This window comes from Thamnophis sirtalis, unplaced genomic scaffold, assembly GCF_051295495.1.
Source record: "Thamnophis sirtalis isolate CommonGarterSnake01/CBP01778 unplaced genomic scaffold, rThaSir2_p1.2 scaffold_2, whole genome shotgun sequence".
Classification (NCBI taxonomy): domain Eukaryota; kingdom Metazoa; phylum Chordata; class Lepidosauria; order Squamata; family Natricidae; genus Thamnophis; species Thamnophis sirtalis.
In genome coordinates this window covers 156162661-156177523 of record NW_028261382.1, presented here as the reverse complement: position 1 = coordinate 156177523, position 14863 = coordinate 156162661, and the positions used below count along the sequence as shown (strand labels likewise).

Here is a 14863-nt window from a genome sequence, read left to right as displayed (position 1 = left end):
ATCAAGAATAGTGCTGTATTTTATTGTCATAAAAAAACACTCTTGAAACAAACTGAATACATACCAAGCAACCAGGGTAGATTTTTAAAAAATGTGAAATATGACTCATTGGGAAAAAGCAGCAGCCTTATTGGGCCATTACATATTAGATGTGGAAATTAGCATTACTCTGTAACTAAACAGTGTGCTGAAAGCAGGGCACGAAGCAGAAAGATGCTTGTGAATCCTGCCTTTCCATAGCAGCCTCTTTAGGCCATCTAAAATGCCCTTAAGAGACTTTATTGAGAGGCAACGCAAGCTTTGCAGGAGGGGAAGTAAATTGAGATTGACCACCACTTTCCTACAGAAATGTTTCTCCAAAAAGTCTTTTTTGTTTTGTGACAGGGAATCAATAGCTAATAGAACAGGTGTCTGTAAATACTATGACATTTTCTGAATCAAAGTCAGCTAACCTGACTTTGATTCAAAGATCATTTGCTGGCAATGTGCAAATTGCTTCTGTACTAGAGATAAAGCGATGGTTCCTCGGTTGAAATATCTTTTTGCTTGTTGGGTAATAGGCCTTGGGTGCCATTTCCCCTGAAAAACATATGTATGTCTTTTCGTTTGCCCTAAAATATGAATGACTTCTAACAATACATTCTATCATACCTTCCACCACTGCAGCTTCACAGGCTGGCAATTCTGAAAGGAGCAGCATCTTGTTTGGTCCTCAGGCAATACACAGCAAATGTTATTGCAATTCGCAACTTGCACCTGGCATAACATTCACACAGATGCAAGCTTTCTGTACTGTGCAAAGCATTTCCATAATGCAGGGTAAACACAAAACTGAGCAATATATCAAACCAATAAAACTTAGAATTTCATGTCCTTGTTTAATTAATATCAATTAATTAGGCATGTTTTTATGAACCTAATTGCATCACATGTTCAAAAAAAGAGGAACAGAACAGTCAGTTTGTAATTGAAAACCTCTCATTACAGGGAGGGCCGTATATCAGTTAGTAACTTAGTACAGGACATAAGTATTGTCTGAATCTATGAGGATATTAGCAAAACTCTAATGAAGGTACCTATAAAAATTAAGGTAAGCTAATATAACTTTCCCAGCCTGATATCTTCCAGATGTATTCTACTGAATAGTTCCATAATTCTAACCAATTATCTAGTAAGAATAGAGTAAAAACATATTTCTAAACGTCTTTGACCATGATAATTGCCCTGTAAAGATCATCTTCAGATCAGTCCTTCCCATAAATTGTTAAGTGATGATTTCAGCTCATGGCAGTCAAACTTTACTGTTCTTAACACATGTACTTGTAACTTTGATCTGCCTGAAGCTAGAAGATGGGCAAATTACTAATAGGTATGGGGGGGACGAATTGTAGCCTACCCATTATGACAACAGTAGTGTGTGGCATTATCCATTAATTTGTAGTCCCGGATTGTAGCAGTTAGGGAATAATTTTAAAATATGAGCAGAGTAGGACAGTTCTACTGAGTTAAATCAGATTCAAAATAAGAAACCCAGTAACCTCAATGAAGAGGTCTCCCACTGTTGGATCATAGGATACTGAATGAGCTTCTTAAGGGGGGAAAAGACATAAGAGTTGTTTTCAGTGTTAAAACCTGCTTCATTTTTCTAAATATCTGCTTTGCCCATCAAGATAAGACCTCAAAGCAGATATTGGTAAACTTGCCCTGCCAAACAATCATGCTGAGATCAGTATCTGCCAAATAGAAGAGTGTTTTTCTGGTGTGTAATCCAGAAACTAAAACCCATCTCATTCTCCAAACGAATATTGAAGAATCCAAAATGTACTACTTAGATTCAGTAGGATAATGTTTGTAATATTTAAGTCCTCAACAGGAAATGAGAGAACCTGAAGAGGGAAATACAGAAAAATTGTAATCCATGTTCTTCAGGAGTCATTCTAATTTAAAGCATTTCAAATATCAACATGTAACATTCAGACAAACCTTTTTTTTAAAAAAAAATCACACACAACTATAGGAAAAAGGCAGTTTTGTGCATCAAATAAAAAACACAGCAAGTACATGGAGTGGGCAATGTAGATATGTAGATATATTGTTTCAGGGATGCTGAAAGTTGTTTCAGATCCTCTGAGAGTGCACTTTTGCATTTATTGTGAACATACACTATATATGTAAAAAGATGTACACTAAATACAAACACGTACCCCTTAAAAACACCACTTTGAAAATGTTAAAAGTAGAAATGGCATCTTTTAAAAAATTTCATTTGTAAAATTATACACCTTATATTTTTCAGGGATGTTTTAAAGCCAGGTTCATAATGTAGTATTTAAAAATATTGGTATTTAAAAAACAATGGCTCATGAGATCTGGTCCATACTGAGATTGATAGGGAATAATAAATAATGGGTTGAATACTGGCCCAATTTTATTAAGAACAGGAAAAAATCAAACTAGTAGATACCCACAGTTAAAATTGACTTTTTAAAAAAGTGTCAGTATAAACATACTCACAAAAGTATCGTTATAAATAAAGATTCATGTATCAATTACTGTCTATAGATTAGCTGAAAGTGGTTTGTTCCAGGCTTTCTTTTCCCTTATATCATTTGGATATTTTGTAATAAAATAAAAATATTTGGATTTCTCACTTTCTGGATGCATTCCATTGCAATTTCTCTTACAAAACAAACAAAAGATGCGTTATCAAGTTGTAAATCCTTTTGTGCTAAAACAGCAGAATATTTTACAATATTAAAAATGGATTTCATTTTGTTCTACCCATTGGATAGGACATGTGCATAATATATTCATGAGTACGTAAAACATCAAAAGCAGAGGAGATAAGCGGCAAAAAAAAGAGAGCACCATTTTAAATGAGGCACAACAAAAAGGGAGCATAATGTTAGCTTGCTCGGAAGAGTCATTTGACCCCTTCAGAATCTTTACATTGACTTCAATGGGTGTTCTTGATTCAGACAGTGGGGGAGAGGGACTCTGTCTGCTGAGTAGGAGGCTCTTAAGTTACTTTAGAAACTATAAACATGCAGAATCCTTCCAACTACATCCTCATCTACATACATGCATTAATGTGCAGAATATCCCCAGAGGAACAGAAGAGGCCAATCCACCAAAAGTGTGGGGGGGGGGGGGGACAGAGGGAAGCACAGGAATGTCCACAAGGTCCTTAGCACATGTCACATTGTCTCCACACAATCTCACAAACTATTTAAAGCAGCCTCAAAATAGCAACAAATCCCCTCCCATCCAATTACCTGGAGGCAAATCCCCTCCATTTTTACAGGGCTCACTTCCAAGTAAGAAAGTTTAAGGCTGAAGCATTTCTAACAGCCAGCCCAGTCAGTGAATGCTTTGGTAGAGTTAACAAGATGCACAGTGATGAACTTCTCAAGTTCATCACTAAGGTGCTTTTTCAAAAGTCAACTGGACTTTGTTTTTTCCTTGAAGATGTTTCGCTTCTCATCCAAGAAGTTTTTTCTGAAGATGTTTCACTTCTCCAAGAAGCTTCTCCAGATTTGAAGATGTTTCTTGGATGAGAAGCGAAATGTCTTCAAGGAAAAACCAAAATTCAGATGCCTTGGAAAAGCACCTTTGGGAGAACTATGACCTGGATGACTGAGAATCTCCACAGACATTCTGAAGTTCATATTTGGTTTTACCTTCAATATTCCCCTTTAACTTCCCATCTGTAGCCTTCTTCAACTTGGTGGCCTCTTAATGAAGAGAAATATACTTCCCATTTTCCCTACATCCAACACTTCTGGTTGGAAGTGATTTTAGCATAAGGAATATTTTACCACAATACAGGATTGCCACAAGACTTTCCAGAAGGCCATTTTCCTTGTGGGTATGCCAGTCTACTGTAAATTAATAATCTAGTAGCTGGCCAGAGACATCACTTACAAGGTTCACAATGTATTATAATATAAATATCATAGATATAATGCAAAGCTCATATCTCAATTATGTAGGTAAAAAATAAGCATTCTCAAATGAAGGATTGCAAGGAATACAAAATAATAAGGTAAATTTAGCAAAGCATTTAATGGAAATAAATACATCAAATTCTAGAAATGTGTTTCTGGATCGTAGAATAAAGTAAAAGTAGTAATAAAAACTTTATTAAGAAAACAAAACAAATTACTCTCAAATAGTTTAATCCTCAGGGGACAAAATTAGGACAGACAATATCTACTATTGATTTGATCCTCAGATACTGCACTTTTCATTCCTTTTGCCTTCCATTTCCCTTTCTCTCCAAAGTATATGCCTAAAATATTTTCTTGCACAACAAAATGATGTATTCATTCATTTCCAGCCTTATCACTTTTTTTCAATTGGACATGCCAAGTTATTTTAAACAGAAACATATATGAAATTAAACTACTGCCCCCCCTTCAAGCAATTTTGACAGCATTCTTTCACTGAAATGATTTTGCTGATAAGCAGTTAAGATAAATATGCAATACTCTTTGTAGATTCTCCCTCTTATGTCTTTTTTCTCCCAAAGAAATATGTCAAAACAGCATTGTTAATCATCAGAAAAATAGCAAAAATTACTTATTTTCAGTGACCTGATGGAAAAACTGGTCTATTGTATTTAATTAAAACTGTTAAGCCTAATTGAAAAGGGACAAAAGATGAACAAAATAATTTCAAATATGAATTTAATTTGTGAAGCCATTGCCCTCTCCAAAGGTATAGAACTTCCATTCTTTTAATGGGAATGATTTTTAATAGCTCCCAGGTATTTTTGTTATACTGACTTTGTTGTTTTGACTTTAAAGTGAAATAAAACTAATTTTAATTTTTTTTAAAGTGCTTCTTCTACTGCAAATTTCAAATATCTGTTAAAAATCATCTTTATCTACATATGAATTTCTTTAAGGTGGATTAAATGTGTACTTTTTTGTAATACCCTTGATAAGGGTCTTGTTTCATTTATTTTTCCATTTATTTATTTCATTTACATTTATAATTTGTAATTATTTGTTCAATTTATTTTTTTACCTTAGTGACAATTAAGATTATTTTTGAATTTTGGTGAAATACATCATGGTTGAAAATCAGCAATAGCCTATTCTCCAAAGCATGTTTTCTATTTGTTGTCACTGTTCATTGAGTACTGGAGGAAGGCAATGTCAGAAGCAGTAAAACCACTAACCTGTAAAATTAGTATATTTAAAGAGCACTGAACCCAAGTATCCATTATCCCCTAAAGAACAGCATATTTCAGGGCTTAGCAAAAGTAAAGCTAGAGACGCTGTTCAGAGATGAAACCTGATGTTTTTTTAGATGTTAGATACTAAGGGAGAAGATTAGGAAACCTGGTATCTTGAGGATGTTTTCATAGGTCATGTCTCCCGAATAATGACAGAACAACTCAGTGAGCAATTTGTACAGTATTCGGTGACTGAAGTTCACAGAGAGTGGGAATGGAGAATATTCTCTTTTAAAACAGAACAATACTTTATTTGTGGATTAACTATCTGCTTTGACAAATTGACAAATGGAAAGGAGCAAAATGCACTTAACTACTGTTTTATGGTTTACCATGCAAAATATTCAATTGTATGACATTAAGAACTGCAGTCTGCATTGTCATATCACATAAATTAATTGTGGACAAACAATGATTTAATGAACTGAGCCTTGTACCTCTTCTCTGTAAGATATAGAGGAACAATATTTCAGAAGAAATATCCAGAAATATTTCAGAAGAAGGTTCTCATACAGAAAACAAGTCATGACTTATCCTAGCTAGACAAATGTCATGGACTTCCCTCAAATCTATCCAGAAGAGGAAATTCATATTTATATTGTTCCTCTTCAAACCATAGAGCACTGCACCTAGAGTCTAGACCATACTCCCTTTTAAGTAATAGGGAACGTACACTTTTCAAAATGACAGACATGAAATTAAGAAGTTTCTTCAAGTAACAGTAATTGGATTTCTTTCTTTATCAATTAAAGGACACTAATTTTACCAAATTATTTTTACATCTGTACATTGAACTAGGAGATAAAGATTACATGCATACAAAGATTGAATTATATAAAACAAAACAAAAAATCCCGAATGAAAAGACTTGAATCAAAGCAATTGAACCTACTCTAATGTATAAAGAGTCCCTGGACAGTGAGAAAAAACTAACACAAACCAAAGAAAAGAAGTTAGACAAGAAGAAGAGAACATATATGGCAAAGATGAAATAATGGGAATTTGACTTGAGCTGAAATAACTCATGCATACTCAAAAATGCTTCTGCAGTGTAAAGCTGAATTCCCTCAAGTCATCAGGAATAAACAGGCATTCTAAACCGGCTTTACTATTAATTAAATTGATTCATCTCTTGGAGAACATTATAAACCTATGTTTGAATTGACCAAGCATGAAAGGTAGCTGCATAAACAAAACAAAATATTAAAAATCTATTGATTTTACTGAAACATCTTGTGGAACAAGTACCTTTGGCTATCCCCACAAAGGGAGGGGTGCATTTCATTTTAAACACAAGCATTATTGAATAAGAGTTCCATATATTTTAAAGGAATATTGCAGAGCAATTTCTATGCACCGCATCTCCCCTTCTCCATCCCTATTTTAAACAGAAATGCAATTACTTCTTTTGAACAAATTTAACACTGCACAGTATTGCAAGTCTAAATTCCATTTATCTGTAGAAAGAGAAGAAATAATGGCGTAGTGATTGATTTATTTCAAGATAACACAAGGACTTTCCAGGACTTAACTATGGATATATTTTCTATAAAATGTCGTGAAAATGGGTGGTTTCTATATCAAAAATATCTGAATAGTACAATGCCCAGATTGGACTGTATTAACTATATTATGAGAACAAGATTCACCAGAGGTGAAAGAAGTAAGAATGGAGAACAGAATTAACCAAGTGTTAAGAGATACAATGCCAGTTATAATTAGGATCCAAAGATGGGGCAGATTCACTTTATTTAGCAAAGCCAGAAATGCAACTTTTTACTATCACTAAGAAAAAGCAAACAAAAACAAAGACCAAATTAATTACATTTGAGATTACATATGGGAACATAATTGACCTTGCCTATGTTGTTTGCTCAGTTTTTTTGAAATGTAGGAGAAAGTGAGGAAATGCTAAAACAACACAACATTCAAAACAAGGATCTGCTGTTGCTAGGATCAGGCAATGCAATTAAAGTAAGGCTTACAGCTCGAGAGGTCAGAAAATACATACTTCCCTGTGACCCCCGCTCCTTCCAAAATACATGCTAAGCTAATAAAGAAGATTTGTATGCCATTTATATGCTAAACTGTCAACACCCCTCTCGTCCTTGCTAATAATTTTATTTATAAAATCTATATGCAACTCATCTTGCAGTTCGAGGCAACCCTGGGTAGCTTTTAATAATGTTCTTCACACACTTCAAGATGAGAACATTGGTCTAAAGGGCCAATGTTATATGGAAAGTTAGACAGGTAACTGGAGCATTCACACAGCATATACTCCAATGCTCAAAACATTAGGGATCTCCCCAATCCTCATTTGTCCCCCTACCTCCTAAGATGAAGGCTTGGTGCTTTCTAGACATCTCAGATGGTAGAAACACATTCTGCATCAAAAGGTACAGAAGGCTTATAAAATGAGATAGCATTGTACTATTGTAAACGTGATCCTTCTAAAAAAGTAGTAATAATAAAAAAATTGAAAAGTAGTTGAAGAGTATAATATATAATTTGTTATGATAAATGATAAATGCCTCCCAAATAATAAAGTTTCAAAAGAGTTTACTTATAAAATGTTTACATTATTTGTTCACTAAATTGAAGTATGAACCGAGTAATATCATTTTTAAGCTCTTCATATAAAAAGTAGTATAAGTATTTAAATAAAGAGTATTCATTAATTTACAAAATAGAAAACAGAGCAAACACTGCAGTTTTATGCCGATTAGGCAGGATTTAGAGGCTCGGCAAGAAAAAAATCCCAAGATCACCACAGCGTAATTTTGAAAAAAGCCAAAAAATATAACTGATACAGAATCATCCCACAATTTAAGATACTATATGTATGGGCTGTGATTGCCATATATAAGAAAGGGGTATGGAGAGGTGGGGTATGTACCATCCCCACTTCAGAAACAATACATTAGGCCCCAAGTCATTCATTTAGAATTTCTCACCTTTGTCTATTTAACACAAAATTAACACAATACCTTAGTAGCTTGCAGATTCATGCCTTTCTTTCCCCACCCCAAGTAATACTGCAAAATATGCATCCATATACTGTGTTTATTTAGATGAAATCAACTAAATAAAAAATTATTCAGTTTAATAAACATGCAAAGTTTTGCCCTTATATTTTAGTCACAAACATATTCCACAATTAAAATATATTTGTTCCTACTACAGAAATTTCAAACTCTCACATTGCAAAAGTTAGGGATAATGGTCCTGAAAAATCTATGTCCTTGGAATTATCTCTTCTTTCCAAAATGACGGTATCAGGGCATAGTTTTTATATTTTGTCTTTATTGTTATATATTTAGGACCTAAACCAATTTCGTTGTATTTAAGTAGAATGACAATAAAGATTATACTTAATCTTTAAGTATTGACTTATCAATACAACCAAGGTTTCAATGTAAAAAATTGCAATATAGATTTGGCTTAGAAAACTAATGTAGAACAATATGTTATCACTGTTGTGTTCTGTTGCATACAAATAAATCTCATCTCCATCTCTTGGAAATGTTTTTAAATCTTTTGCCCTTGCAATCTCTCTGCTTCCATGAGGTCAAATTAGCCCCTTAAGTACTTATGCTTTTAAATATGCAACACAGAAATTTCTGTCTCTTTGAGTCTCATCAGCAACAGGCTGATTTCCTTTCTATATTGGCATAAGTATAATCAAGCACACCTTCATGACAATGTAGTTTTTGATGTTAAAGAGTTTAAATGGTTTGATCAAATGTGTTAGTTTATAATACAAATTGTCCACTTAATTGTCCTTTAATATCACTATCTCAGAGATTTAGACTCAAATTGCCTGTAATTGAGATTCGAAGGCTGCTACATGCCTTTGGAAAGATCAATACACTTGATCAGTGAAAACTAACCAAATTTACTTCACAAATACCTTAAACCTCACATAAAAAATCATTTGTCTTCTTCCTTTCCCAACCTTATGATCCCTGTGCAAATTATCTGAAGTTATAGAACATAAAGCATGCAGAGAAAGAATCCAATATCTATACCTACGTTGCACAAGGATACTAATGGAGTACATCGTAAGAAGCTGAAAGAATAACGTACATTGCTGTGCTTCATACACAACAAACATATTGGCTAATTCTTGGAAATGCGCATATAGGATGACAAATTGAGTTAATGAGACTTAATTTAGAACATTTAGGTTGTAAGCCTGTATGTGGTTACAATATATCAAAAGAAACCACAGGACTCATTGTTGCATAGTCATAGACAAATTGCTACAAGTAATCTGAAAAAGGGAGAAAAAAAGTGGAGGAGATAAGCTTTAATTGTGTGGTTTAAATGTAGATTAAAGCCATTTATTTCTATATAACTTTTTTGGCAAGTGGAGAACTTTTGAGGTTACAGCTAGACTTCTAAGATCCTAACCCACTATGTTGTACATGATGAGGAATACTTTCTTAAGAAAGGTTTCAGAACAGATGAAATAATGATATTTGTTAATTAAGAGAGTGCTTATATTAATTATGTTACTAATCCCTGTGTGTGCTTATTCTTTGAATACAGAGAATTTATACTAAGTTTTTTTTTTATTTGAGTAAAAAATGATAAGAATAACTAACTGGATTCTAACCTGAAAATAAATAGCAAGACCCTCTATCTTAATTAAAAGATGACCTAAGTAAAAAAAAAGAGTTACATTACACACATACACAACTTATTTATAACATTTGATATTTAGGTGGTTGAGAGCTGCACAGAACTGTAATTATGTATCAAAAGAAAATTTTTATGGACTGCATTTTTCAAAAGTTGGGATTAATTATGCCTTGCATATATAGGTATAAAATTACTAATACATACAATTTTGAATAAACTGCTGGTTTGTCTATAAATGCTCCTTTTTGAAAAAAATGCAAAACATGAAATTAACTTTATTACAATAATTTTATCATGTAGATGTGGCTTGCATGTTATGCATTGCTAGCTCCTGGACAAGGCCAACCCATTATCAGACAGACAGATAGACAGACAATCAATTTTGAAAGGGTCATAAAACGGACAATACTACTCTATTTTGACTGCCAGGTTGCAGAAAAGTATGGCATTTCCTACTGTAACAACTTTTAGTCAGCTTTTAGTAAGATAAATATTGACATAGGGAGGTTGCCATTTGATACTCCACCTTACAAAATGTTTTCATAAGACTTATCACTACAACTGATCCTTCCATAACATTTCATCTGGATCCCCAAAGCCCCAAATACTCAGTTCCAGGTTTAAGCTGACAGCATTTTCACTATTAAAAAAGACAAATAATTTGGAACTTTAAAAGCCCCAAATACTCCACACTTATTAATCTATCTCATTAAAAATATTTGCCCTATGAAATATCATTTGAAGATGCTGTTTCTGAAGCAACACTCTAGAATTAACATATTTCTAAGCTCCCATTAATTGCTATTCTAACTTCTAAACAGACTGCTTTCAGATCTATTTGAATTAAAGCTTTTAAACAACATTTCTAGAAAATATAAATATGACAGTAGTAAGAGAAGATAATACAGAGGTGCCTGGTTCAAAAAAGAGTTGGAAGGAAAAAGGGAACAAAAGAAACATCAAATCAACCTACTGAGATTATTATGGCACTGTTCCAAAATGGCATTATTTAAAGTAAGTTCCAGGAATTACATTGCACAAGGAAAGGCTCATTTCTAAATTAAGCATCAGTTCCTACACATTGTAGCCCATTTTGAATCCTAATACAAGAACTATCCAGAGCTTTCAGCAATAATGGGACCAAAATAGTAAAACATTGGGGGTGGGGGAGGAATAGAGCTTAGCAGTTTGAGCGAGTTTTCTAGTAATCTAAAAATTATGTCAGTGCTTAAATTAATATTGGGTTTAACATCAAATAAAATGACTTTTTATGAAATATCATTTTGAATAAATAGTACATAAAATTCAATTTCAAGCATTTAATCATTATACCCACTTTCCATCTACATATTCAAGAGTTTCCAGTTAAGACTGACAACTTCCAAAGTCAAAAAGTAGGGTTGACTTAATTATCCATTCATACAATGAATTTTTTTATAACTATAAACTGTATTAATATGAGTTTTGCTCTTTTGCTGTCTTGGCTAACCAAAGTTATAATTTAAAATATGTCATATATGACTATGTCATTCTAAGTTTTAGTTCAGAGAAATTTCATTTGGAAATCAGGGTTTCAAAAATAGTCACTGAATTTCAGTCTTACATTTTTAAATGGGCAACACCAAATAATATCAAAAAATTCACATCCATTGAAAGAAACAATGTTTACCAAATATGAGAACCTGAAGATGCCAACTTGTAATGGCTGTTTCACATAAATATCACAGAGTTTTTACAGTTATCACATGACAGATATGTGAATCAGCAGAAATTACAAGGATCAGAAAAATAGCTTCTAAATCATGGCTACATAATCAGGACATAAACAAGATTCTACCCAATTACAAACATAGCATTCTATCCTTACAACAGAATTGTTGTTTAAGGATTTTTTTCAGGCTAGTCATTGAGTTCAGGAGCCACTTTAAGATTTATGAAAGCTTCCAGACAGAGATGGAATTAAAACACACATCCACCACACATGCTATTTTGGCATTAAAACTCTGCATAGATCAGAAACTGAGTTCAGATTCTAGATTTCAATCTAATTTACTTCGAAGTCCTCCGAAAAGAGAAAAAAAATTCTGAAAACAGAACAAAGGTTATCAGTACAGTACATTATTATAATGCTGTACTTGTTAGACTATTTCAATTAGGAAAATGTTGCCTATAAAAACCATAGAAAAGAGAAATTTGAAGGATACTTGTGTGCAATTGCAATTTTGCCCAGAATATCAGAACTCTATAGATTTTCTTTTGTTTTCTTTTAAAATTCATTTGCTCACCATATTTGAAGTGCCTGTTGTGCTTTAGCTGTGCTTTTGAATAGAAAACCATTTTGTTCAAAACTCTTTCAATTTACTAAAAACACATAATCAAGCATAAAAGCCAATAACTGAGGATTCCAAAACAGATCAAAATTGCTGGAATACTTTAGAGTCCAAGTGTAAAAACTGGAGCAGTCCTAAAGTGGCATTTAAGAGGATAAGAAATTTCCATTAAGAAAAAAAGATCTAAAACATTATGTGATTGCTTGCACAATAGATTTAAAATCAGTTTGATTCAGAACAACATTAACCAATTGTAAAACCTGTTAATACTCTGAAGCAGTTCCTGGTAGTATTCTGCAATCAATTATTCCCACATTATCAGATAAGAAATGCTGACTGATAACAGATCATTCTCTTTAGAAAGTAAAACACAAAAAAGTAATATTAAACAACGTAATTATAATTTAACAGCAGAATACGTGTTGTACTTTTAAAATCATTTATTGTATGATGTAAGTAAGGCTATATGACTGAATATATTATGGACTACACTGAAGGTAAAAATTTGCAAAAGCTTTAAGTACTACTGACACTGAATTGTGTAAAAAAAAAAGGGTGACAAGCAGTTAAGCTATAGCTGTAATTACAAAAAAAAAGTAAATGTGGCATTTAATCTGTTCTAGTGAAACAAATGGCTTATAGCTAAAAATCACCAAAAGAAGGTGCTTCTGTATTTTCACATTTGCTTTCTTCCATCTACAAAATTTCTAAGACAATTTGCTGATACCCTATTTGAATGCAAAATTATTGCAAACAGTAACATGTTAAAATGTCTTCTATCATTTATTCTCTGTTATGTAGAATGATAAGAAACCTATTTAAATCTGTATGCCCCAAAATGGGGATCATCAACAGAGGCCTGGGCAAAGTCATGGGGGTTAATAATGAAAAGGTAAAAAGACATCTTATAGAAGAACCTTATAGGTAAAAGTTCCCTCATAGATATTTAAAACATGAAAGATAGTGCAAATTTAACACACTAGTATCACAACACAAATTAATTCCTTGTATTCATTTAGGGTTTTTTTCCTAAAAAAAATTGGCACACAACATAAATGTGGAAACAGGAAAAAAAGAAATCATATATTCTGGGAGAAGGGGGAGAAAGCAAACTGGCCAATTTTGCCCCCATTTATCTTTCTTACTCTCCTCTTTCAGCCTTTAACTTATTATAAAACAGGCCAATCGAGGCATGTTTTTGTGCCTAAGTTACTTCTTAAAATTAAATAATTCAAATATGTTATTAAAAAAATAATATATTTTTTAAAAAACACTGCTCATGGCCAAACTGAATGGAAGGTTGCAATTATGTCAAAACAATTTTCATGCAATTCCCCTTAAAGGAATCGGAAATAAAGAACAGCTTTGTACGTTTGGTTTTGACTAAATTGTGTCACATGAAACTTTTAACAACATTGTGCACAGGGGCATAGAAGCTTCCCTTATGCTCCTGTTTGATTCTCCTGTCTCTTATCAAGTGCACATGGAAAAAGAAACTAGACAAAGTTTCCTGGTTTCCTGTCTTTGTTTTCAATAGGGACTATTGTGCTCTCTGAATTGTTCTGCTGAAACTGAAGTCTGCTCCCCCTCTGTGATGAAGAAGGCGTGTTGCTTTGCTGGTGATGGAAAAAAGAGGAACCCGGATAATGCCCCATGACCTCACTGTAGGTTGGGGGTGGTCCTTCCATCCTTCCATTACTGCTATAATTGGTTGCACTTATTCCCGAATTGCTGCTTGGTGGGCAAGGGCCCGCATTGTATACTGAAACATCTATCAAGTCGCTGTCAAATATAGTTCTGTTTGGTGGTGCCCTCACGGATTCTCTGTTAAGTTCCATCTGTTGTTCTGGATCCCGAAGCTGCAGAGTGCAGGGCCCTTGGTATGGTGGTGGCTCTTCACCATCAGAAAGAGAGATTGTAGGAGGCAGATCAATCTCGTGCTGTACATAGGGATAAGTTGGCTGGAAGCGACTGAAATGTTCTCGTTGCAGAAAAGATGGAGCGGTAAATCTGTCCCTGGAACGTGGGGCATACATTATCTGCAATGTAAAGCAATCAGTATAGTCAAACCTAAAAAATATTAAGAAATGCACGCAAAATTTGGATGCACAGACACATACACACAAATACATTTTTAAAAATCCAATTTGGTGTTGAAACAATTTCAGAGGAAATTGATTGTTGTAGTTGCACATTTACTTTAGCTTCAGTTTCCCTGTGATACTATATTGACAAATACTATGGAAAGTACTTGGGAGATTACACTGGAATATGCTTTCTTAAGGAATTGTTCTGATTTTAGATAATTTTGTAAAGCAGTATAAGATCTCATAAGGAACCAAAGATGATTAGGGGCCTGGAGGCTAAAACTAGAGGAAACATGGTAACAGTGTTCTGATATCTCAGGGGCTGCCACAAAGAAGAGGGAGTCAAACTATTCTCCAAGCACCTGAGGGTAGGATAAGAAGCAATGGATGGAAACTAATTAAGGAGAGAAGCAACTTAGAACTAAGGAGAAGTTTCCTGACAGAACCATTAATCAATGGAACAACTTGTCTCGAGAAATTGTGAATGTTCCAATACTGGATGTTTTAAAGAAGATGTTAGATATCCATTTGTCTGAAGTGGTGTAGGGTTTGCTAAC

The 14863-nt window shown here is 33.6% G+C and overlaps 1 protein-coding gene across 4 annotated transcripts in view; it reads right to left on the bottom strand.

Moving 5' to 3' along the window:
* Positions 1-3819: 3819 nt before the first annotated feature.
* LDLRAD4 (low density lipoprotein receptor class A domain containing 4) overlaps positions 3820-14863 on the bottom strand; it is a 302586-nt gene continuing 291542 nt past the window's right edge. For all 4 annotated transcript variants that reach the window (XM_087707312.1, XM_014052517.2, XM_014052516.2 and 1 more), the window contains one exon: positions 3820-14258. In XM_087707312.1, coding sequence (XP_087563438.1) covers positions 13716-14258 — 543 coding nt within the window. In that variant the 3' untranslated portion in view covers positions 3820-13715. The remainder of the gene's footprint in view (positions 14259-14863) is intronic.